Raw genomic sequence first — 10,246 nt, forward strand, 5'->3', positions numbered from 1 at the left:
AGGCTCATGAGGTGTGCTCATTGGATTCTAGTCATTGTTGGTTTTTTATTATTATTATTATTATAATAATAAAACCATATTTACTTAGGCTTTTTTACTTTGAGTTATAACATTATTACTCACCACTCAATTAAATATTACTTACTAGCATACAAATGTTACTTATACGCAAAAAAACAAATAAAAATTACTTCAAGGTTTTTTACTTTCCGATGCAATGTTATTACTGACCATTTCATTAAAAATTACTTAGTCGCATCAAAAAATTACTTACCCAATATCGTAAATAAGTTTAAACACAATACATATTTTACCTTATTGCCCTCGACTATACACTTTTTGGACTACAAATTACTTTATTGTCCTTACTTTTCACAGTCATACCAGCACAAGTTCTTAGATCCGGTTTACATAGCCGGTTAATCAAGTATAAAGTTTAAAAAATAAAAACACCAAAATTTTTCAAAGCTTGACACTTGGCAAATTATTTGGGTCCCACTTGTTGGACTAAGTCCCGTGAGGGACTAAAAAATTTGCCTTCTTTTATTGAATAAATTGTTAGAAATATGTAAATTGTATCAATTGGAAAGGGTAAAAATCCTTTACAACTCTAAGCAAAATAGTACAAATAAACAAAGATGAATTAAATAAAATTATAACTCTATGACTAAAAATTACAAATAGAATAAGAGAAGAAGTAGAAGAAGAGAATAAAAAAATACAACTTTAAACAAAAAGTTACAAATAAAGTAATAATTTTTTTGAAACAAAAGAAATAAAAGATTACAACTCTAAACAAGAAATGCAAGTAGATAGAAAAGAATAGTAAGATGAAAAAGCAATACTAGAAAAGAAAAACAAGAACAAAAAAAAAGAACACTCTCACACACACCACCAAAGTGAAGAGCATTAAGGATCACCAACTTGAACAAGATTTGAAACCTTTGTCCAAAAGCTTATTCCCTCCTAACTCAAGCACTAAGGGAACTCTCACAACTTGGAAATAGTTATGTGGAATTATCAAGCCTCTAGGTGTTTTCTAGCTACGTGTTTTAGTGGATAGAAAAATTGTGTCTTACAAGTGAGCAATAGGCTCTTGTTTATAAAGTTTAGAGACACCATTTGAATTTCAAATTCCACAAACCTCCATGGTTGTTACCAATGTTTAATTTGATGTTTTATGGAATTAAAATAGAGATTTGAGAGTTACTTGGTTGTTGGAAACGTTCAAAATTGGATACAACCGAAATTTGGAAAATATTGTTAGCCTCTCTGGTCGCGACCTGGGATAAGCCTGGCCGCGGCCACTAGCTTCTGTCCCCCAGGCCGCGGCCACCACTTGTTTTTAGCTACCAATTTTCTAAACTTTTCCAAAACGTTCCAAATTCATTCCCGCTTGATTTTGTAACTTCCATACATATTATGAGAGTTAAAATCATATATCTATCAGCCATATCTCTTATGGATTTGAGAAATTCAAATCAAAATTGTATAACAACAAATCTACATAATAATAGGCAATATTTGGGGGTTACAAATTTGTTACTGAAATTGTAACTCTCAAATATGTTACACATTTGCATTATCCAAATGTTATAACTCTCATTTGTATGTTACAACATGTGACACTCTTTGTCACATTTATTTAATCTAAAACATTATATTATAAAATAATATAACATTCCCCCATTAGATTAAATAGTTATCTATTGTAACACGTATTTAATCAATCAACATTATATTTTAAAATATAACATATCCCCCACTTGATTAAATAATAACTCTCTCTTATAGAAATCATTTCATTGGTGCATAAAGTAAAGTGTTCTTCAACTTGAACTTTACTATAGTGTAATTATCACAAAATTTGTTTAAAATCTGGTTGCACTAGGCATTGAACCATCTTTCCATGATAACAAATCAGTGATAACACACACACCTTTGCCATCTTCACTTAAGACCTATATGTCTCGCTTTGCACCGTTAATGGCCATGTCCATTTTCCATTCTTGGATGTTCTTGAGAATACTCTCAATTCTCATGAGAGGCAGCACCACTCCTAGGTCCATATAGGTAGAACTCTTACAATATTTTGTTACCAAAAATACTTATCTTCACAAGACTGAATTCTATTAAAAAAACATCTCGGTTTAACCCTCAATTTGGTAACTCACAAGTACTCAACATCTCATATGAGACTGTTTTGAGTACAACTAATATTCACTTGATTGACTTGTTGTTACCTATTGAACCTAACACTAGTTAATTAACTAGTGTTAAGATAGGTTACCATCAATTGTGAATCTCTTTAGGGAGTTTAAGTCTCATCCCTCAAGAGGATGTAGCCACTAAATCTCTCGTTAGTTTCTTAGTGAAAGGATCAGCCAAGTTTTCACTTGTTTTGTTGTGAAAAATTCAACTCGCAAGTATGTGTATCGTCTTTACAAGTAATAACTCATGTAAGTAAGATTGTTCCCACAAAGACTGTAGCTAAGTACCAATTAATTGATTTTTTGTTTCTATTTGGCTATCAAAAAATGGATTGTTTAAACTAAATAATCTAAGCAATAAATAAATAACGAAACAATAATCAAGATTCAATCAAGAAATGAAATATAGGAAAATTAATTTCAATTGCTTCCACTTCCTATTTCAATAATGCAAGCCAATTCTTCTTCTTCTACCTAATGTGATAGCAGATAAAAAATTAACCTATATTCTGATTAAGACATATAGATTCTAAATTATATGGCACTATCCTACACATCTGAGGCATAACACACACATAATCAGTATTAAGCAATAATCCTAAAGCTACACAAGCCACACAAATACTATCGTTTTATGTCGAAACCTATGTTTATTCAATTAGAGCATTCTCAACACTCACTTTTCAGATTTTATATTGAAATCATAAATCATGCATAGGATGGCCAATCAAATACATGTAATAAGCACAAATATGAATAAATCACACATCAATAGAAGAAAAATATTGAAATTGCATTAATCCATAGAAAGCTTCAGACAATCTCCATTAAAAACCCTAAATTGGAGTTTAGCTATTAAAATGTTCATAATCAAATCCATAAAAGACATAATAAAATCATAAAATAAAAAGAGTAAAGAAGAAACTAGATTCGGGCTTGTCACAATTGCTCCAAAGCTTGATCTCCAATTCTCTCTTTGTTGTTTTCTAAGTTCTAAAAAGGTCTCCCCTCTAAAAATTGCGAATTTTCTAATTAAAAACGATGACCTCTTAATTTTTTCGCCCCAATTCCAAAAATGTCCTTCGATAAGTGGAAAATTCATGAATCATACAGAAGACAGCGCCGCGGCGCCACTCAAAAATTGGGATTTCTCAACTTCCTGGAAAGTGGGCTCGCCGCGGCTCAAATACACCCAAGCCCTGCGACCCAAAAAGTTGCACTGCGGCGCTAATTGATTCTGGGAATTCGACTATAATTTTGATATTTGACCCTCGCTGCGGCTGTAATGGACACCAGCACCACGACACAAATTCTAGCACCGCGGCCCTAATTGGATATCCTGCATTGAACACTTTTAAGCCCGGTTTAGCACTTGTTCTCCACATTCCATTCCATTTGAACCATTCTTGTGCTTAAACCTGAAATCAAGAAAAACAAGCGTAAATCTGCTCCCAAAAACTTGCAAATACAACAATAAAACATGAATCAAGACACTTAGAAAATAGGCTAAAAATATCCTAACAAACTCCCCCAAACTTGCTTCTTACTCATCCTCGAGTAAAGAGATGACATATTAAACTAAAACAAACAGACATGACAAGTTAAGCCTCCAATCTTACTCAAAGCATTCCGTCATCACTCACAAAACTTCAACTGTTGAACAACCAGAATTTCAATTCAATCACTCCAACAATTAACCTGAATGCCTCAATTGGAAATTAGATTATACCTTGCAAATAACAAATGAAAAATTAGATCACACCATAATGCCCCACTCATTCCAACAATCCACTAACCAATATTCAATAAACTTGCACACTTACCTTTCTCCACTAATGTCAACAGCACACGTTATGGAATCAAAAGGACTTTAAAGGTTCATAACATTTTGGCTTAGGTAAAGGTAGATAAAAAGACATTTAAGCTTCATTATACCATAAGCACATCAAAAACTAATCAAACAACCCATATTGCATTCAATAACCATCCCCTAATTCACCCACTTTCCAACGATTGAGAACTCATAATCAATGCTCCAACATCACTTTATTTAATTATTCATCACTTTTTTAAGAAAAATATCAAAATTTAGTGATGTTGCAAGTACTTTTACATTTTACCCTTGTCTCAATCGAGAAATTACATTGTTCATCCACTCATACAAACACTTTTTTTTTACCCAATTACAATTCGCTCCCCTAAACTTATTTCTAAGCTTATGGCATAATTCACAGGACAAGGAAAAATAATAATGGGTACATTTTTGGCTTAATGAAGTGGTTAAACAATCAATCAAACAAGTTAAGGCACAAATAGGCAAACTAGGGATAATAATGATAAATGTAAGCTTGAAAGGCCCAAACGTTCCAAAAGATTGCCTAAATCATATTCCAAAACACATGTCATCAATGATTTTGTCTCAAAATGCAAGCAATGCAAGTTCTATCCTATTCATCAATTCATACCTCAAACCCAAGTAAAACATGTATAACATAATCCAATTATTCACATTTGCAACATATACTAAACTTTACAAAAGGCATCAAAATTAATCCAACGAGTAATCAAATCAAGCGCACGATTATTCACAATCTTCATTTTACAAGTGACAACAAACAACAATTATTCATATCATTGGCTTAACTTTTGACACGCACAACAACTAAAGACAACTAAACTAAACGAAAACAGAAAGTAAGCCCCTCCCCCAAACTTTATTTCACATTGTCCCCAATGCGAACATTAGAACCCAAGAGAAGGAAACTTACCTGACAACCCCTTTAAAAGGGGTCGGGTGGCGATGGTTGATCATATGGAGTGAAACGCAGTGGTAGTGCAAAATAATTCTCATCCTCTTCATCCAAAGACCACCGAGATACCAATGTATTCAATTGCTGAACATGGTTCTCATCATAAGCACTCTGTTGCCCCATGTAAGTTTGCATATGCATGTTTTGCTGAATTAGGTAATTCAGCTGATCATGAGAGTACTGCATAGCAGGATCAATGGGACCACCTAAAGCTGTGGGCTCTTCCTCACCTTCATCGGACCTCTGATGGCATCAGTTTCTTCCTCTCGGAACTTGTGGGGCTCCATATGGATGCGGAGGGATGAGGCGATTCACCATGGCCAACCCGACTGGCTTTTGCGGGGGCACTTTCATATTAGTCAAGTACTGTGGCGCACCATATGTAACACATAAATCAGTAATGAAGTTCCCATGTCCCAACCCGTCAGTAGTGGTACCCTGAATGATATGATTGATACTCTCTCGTATATACCTCCCAATGTTCAGATTATACCCTTTTAAAATAGCATATGTCACCTTGAGACGATCAGTCGGGATATCAAAAAGATGATTGTCGGGAATCAATCGAGCACTCACAAAATAACACCATGCTCGAGCCACTTGGTTAAGCTCACACCGATACATACAATAGGGTTCACTATCCTTCAAATGAAATCGGGCTCTAGAAAAACCCAAGGTCTCAACAATCTCAACATAATCTAGATTTTCGTCCCCAAAAACCCGAAGCTCTTCTTCTTCCATGGGAAAGTCAGGCACATCATACAACTGATTAAATGGTGCAAGAGTCACTAGTATTTTCTTGCCCCTCACAGTGACAACATTGTTCTCTCTTTCTAGCCAATTAGTAAGAAATTCATAAGTCATAGTGTGATTAGCCTTGCCATTACAGTCAACAAACTGGTCCCAATGTCTTCGTGCAATCTCAGCTCGAATGCGCTCATACAGTGGCTGGTTTTCCAGAGGTTCTGGACCAAATTCCATACCCCTTTCTTCAAGTATAGGCTTTCCCAACAACACCACAAACCTTTCTTGAGACTCTTGGCTCACAAACCTAGTGGTATCATAATCTGCCCTTGTGGAAACACGAGGAGGGCGAGATGATGAAGCACCCGAAGCGTTGACAGTACCTCGCTTAGGACCCATTCTCTAAATTCACCCAAAATACACACTTTTAGGACCACTAAAATTTTGGGCATCACCTCCCCTTATTTTTAGCACTTCCCAAAATCAGAAAAATTCACCACAAACCACAATTCACCAATCCAATTTTTCACAATATCAATAATATCCAAAATACACCACTTAATCCACAATAATTCCCAATTAACACTTAATTTCTTCAAAATCCCAAGGAATCTCACTAACTTTGCAAAAATGAGAATAGGAAATACTTACATTAGTGAAAGACCCATTGATAATCCACCATTGTTGTTCAAAGCTTGAAGAAATTGACGAAATTTGAGAAGGGTGAAAGCAATTTCGGGTTTTGGTTAAAAATGAGGAAAAATATGTTGATTAGTGGAGAAGATGAATAATGATGGCAAATAAAATGGTTTAGGGGTGATGTATATGAAATATATGAAGAATAATGGAAGAGGAGAGGAGTTTATGAGTGGCTATGGAGGTTTTATGGTGAATGGGGCGGAGGAAAGTTGGAGAAGAGGAAGAAAGGCGGATGGGGGTGTTTTGAGGGTTTGGAAGAATAGGAATTTTTTTTTAGGTTTTAAGTGGAGGCCCGCGTCAGCGCCGCGGTGCTAATATATTTATATATATTTTTTTGATTTTCATCAGCTCCAGGGGGCCACAGCGCGTAGCCAAAATTTGAATTTTTTCCCAATCTGTCATGGGGCCTCACCTCGGCGCTAATACCCCTAATCGCCACGGCCCAACAGGTTGAGCCGCGGCTGTAATTGAAAGCCATAAATTTTCAATTTTCAATTTTTTTTTCACGTTTTTCACGGTTCTCTTTTTCCAATATTTACACAGAATTACTAAAATTCAACGAATAAGAAAAAAAAAATTATAATTGTTCCAAGACAAAAACAAAATTCAAAGTGTACATTCAACTTGGGATGCCTCCTAATGGCCCAATGGCGCTGTCGTTAACGTCATTTAGTCGGACGCTGAACTCCTCTTCATTGTGGCGTCAAGAGGATGACAGACTTGGCCTGATCAAAATGACCACCCAAGTAGAGCTTCAATCTTTGCCCATTCACCTTAAAATTAATGGTCTTCTCACTAGTTACTTTAACTGTGCCATATGGAAACATCTTAACAATAGTGTAAGGCTGGACCACCTCAATTTCAACTTGCCTGGAAACAACTTCAACCTTGAATTAAATAATAATACCTGCTGGACTCGGTTGAAATTCTTTCCTGACAAGGATTTTGTCATGCCAAACCTTTGTCCATTCCTTGTAAATTTTGGTGTTCTCATATGCCTCATTTTTGAACTCTTCCATCTCATTTAATTGCAGCAATCTCTTTTCTCATGCTGCTGCTATGTCCATATTCAGTGTCTTCATAGCCCAAAAAGCTCGATGCTCAAGTTCCACCGGAAGGTGACATGCCTTCCCCAAAACCAACCTATATGGCGACATGCCAATATGTGTCTTGAAAGCTGTCCTATATGCCCATAATGCATCATCGAGTTTCTTAGACCAATCTTTCCTTGATCGCTGCACAGTTTTCTCCAAAATACTTTTCACCTCTCGGTTTGAAATCTCTGCTTGACCATTACTTTGAGGATGGTAAGGCAAAGCAGTTATGTGTCGCAACCCATACCTCTCCAGTAAAGCCTCAAATTTCTTGTTAGAAAAGTGACCCCCTTCATCGCTGATGATAGCTCGAGGAGTTCCAAACCGAGTAAAAATATATTTTTGAAGAAAGTTGAGGACCGTTTTACCTTCATTTGCATGTGTTGCAGCTGCTTCCACCCATTTTGAAACATAGTCCACATCTAGCAATATTTATAGATTGTTGTAAAACAATGGAAATGGTCCCATGAAGTCAATCCCCCACCATCAAACAGTTCCACTTCAAGAATTCCAGTCAAAGGCATTTTGTTTCTTCTTAAGATGTTCCCAGTCCTTTGGAATCTATCATATGCCTAAACAAAATTATGGGCATCCTTGAACAAAGTTGGCCAAAAGAACCTTCACCGAAGAACCTTTGTAGCTGTTCTAGCACCCCCAAAGTGACCCCCACATTGAAGAGTATGGCAGTGAGTCAAAATGGAATGCATCTCCTCTTCAGGCACACACCTTCGAATTAACTGATCTGCACAGTGCTTTTAGAGGATTGGTTCTTCCCAATAATAGTGCTTCACCTTGGAGAAAAGTTTCTTTAGTTGTTGCCTTGACATCTCTGGAGGAGTTAGATTTGCAGCTAAGAAGTTCACATAGTCTGCAAACCATGGGACCGTCAAACTTTCCTTCAAGGAAAATAACTGTTCATCTGAGAAATCATCATTTATCTGGACTTCTTTCATGTTTTGACTTTCTTCTACTTCTAGCCTAGACACATGATCCGCCACAAGGTTTTCCGTGCCCTTCTTGTTTCTAATTTCCAAGTCAAACTCTTGTAGCAAGAGAACCCATCTAATAAGCCTTGGCTTTGCATCCTTCTTGGTCATACGGTATTTAATGGCAGAGTAGTCAGTATATACAATTACCTTATTCCCAATTAGATACGGTTTGAATTTATCACAAGAAAAAACTATGGCCAAAAGCTCATTCTCTGTCGTGGCATAATTCAGCTGAGCATCATTCAGGGTTTTACTAGCATAGTCGATAGTGCAAAATACCTTGTCGACTCGCTGCCCCAAAACTACTCCAACTACATAGTCACTCGCATCACATATCGGCTCAAAAGGAAACTCCCAATTAGGTGCAATGACTATAGGCGCTGAAGTAAGTTTCTCCTTGAGCACCTTGAATGCTTGTAAACAATCCTCTCCAAACTCAAATGGAACTCCATTCATCAACAACCAGAGGTTTCAAAATATTCTAAAAATCTTTAATAAACCTTATGTAGAACCCCGCATGACCCAAAAAACTACAAACCCCTTTGACTGAAGCCGGTGGTGGCAGATTTTCTATGGTGGAAATCTTTGCTCTATCTACTTCAATGCCCTCATTAGAGATTTTGTGCCCCAACACTATGCCCTCTTTCACCATAAAATGGCACTTCTCCCAATTTAGTACTAGATTAGACTCCTCACACTTTTTCAAAACCATCTCCAAGTTGTTTAAGCAGTGATCAAAGGAAGAACCAAAAACTGAGAAGTCGTCCATTAAAATCTCGATGCATTTCTCAACCATGTCAGAGAATATGACCATCAAACACCTTTGAAATGTAGCTGGTGCATTGCAGAGTCCAAATGACATTCTTCTAAAAGAAAATGTGCCATAGGGACATGTGAGTGTTGTTTTCTCCTGGTCCTTCAGTGCAATGGCTATCTGATGGTATCCAGAATAACCAACCAAAAAATAGTAATACTCATAGCCAGCCAACCTACCTATCCAAAATCTGATCAATAAATGGCAGCGGGAAATGATCTTTCCTTGTGGCTTTGTTGAGTTTCTGGTAGTCAATACATATCCTCCAGCCCGTGATAGTACGAGTTGGAATCAGTTCATTGTTTTCATTCCTGATTACTGTCATCCATCCTTTCTTTGGAACCACTTGAACTAGGCTCATCCATTTATTATCAGATATTGGGTAGGCCACCCCTGTGTCTAGTCACTTCACCACTTCTTTCTTCACTACCTCCTTCATTTTCGGATTTAACCTTCGTTGTGCATCAATAGTTGGCTTACTGCCATCTTCCATCAAAATTCTATGCATCACTATCGAGGGGCTGATCCCCTTTATATCAGCCAAAGTCCACCCGATGGCCCTCTTATACATACGCAACACCCTCAATAACTTCTCTACTTCAATCTCAGATAGCAAAGCAGATACAATAACAGGAAGTGTTTTATTCCCACCAAGAAACTCATACCGCAAGTGATCAGGTAAAACCTTCAACTCCAACTATGGTGGCTTATCCACTGAAGGTAATGGTCTCTCAGGCACTGAACTAAGCTCTTCAAAGTATATCCTCTTCAGAGGCCCATAAGAATTCAACCACTTTGCGTACTCTATGGCCTCATTTCCATCTTGCTCAGCCACTTCCTCCTCTACCAAACTCAACTCAAGAGGGTCTTCTTCTATCTTCTTTGT

General features: G+C 36.8%; 1 protein-coding gene across 1 annotated transcript; it reads right to left on the reverse strand.

Moving 5' to 3' along the window:
• Positions 1 to 7,509: 7,509 nt before the first annotated feature.
• LOC133814431 (uncharacterized) lies at positions 7,510 to 9,002 on the reverse strand. Its single transcript, XM_062247391.1, has 3 exons — positions 8,349 to 9,002; positions 8,042 to 8,129; positions 7,510 to 7,979 (listed from the first exon to the last, which is right to left on the reverse strand). Exons 1-3 carry the CDS (start codon positions 9,000 to 9,002, stop codon positions 7,510 to 7,512), a joined length of 1,212 nt encoding a protein of 403 aa, XP_062103375.1.
• Positions 9,003 to 10,246: the final 1,244 nt, after the last annotated feature.

The sequence above is a fragment of the Humulus lupulus genome, chromosome 2 (assembly GCF_963169125.1).
Source record: "Humulus lupulus chromosome 2, drHumLupu1.1, whole genome shotgun sequence".
In the NCBI taxonomy this organism is placed as follows: domain Eukaryota; kingdom Viridiplantae; phylum Streptophyta; class Magnoliopsida; order Rosales; family Cannabaceae; genus Humulus; species Humulus lupulus.

Coding starts and splice junctions, on each gene's coding strand:
- LOC133814431 (XM_062247391.1), bottom strand. CDS start 9,002: ATGAATGGAGTTCCATTTGAGTTTGGAGAGGATTGTTTACAAGCATTC. Junction 8,130..8,348: donor TAAAGAAACTTTTCTCCAAG/GTGAAGCACTAT, acceptor AATTTTGTTTAG/GCATATGATAGATTCCAAAG. Junction 7,980..8,041: donor TGAAGTGGAACTGTTTGATG/GTGGGGGATTGA, acceptor AAATATTGCTAG/ATGTGGACTATGTTTCAAAA.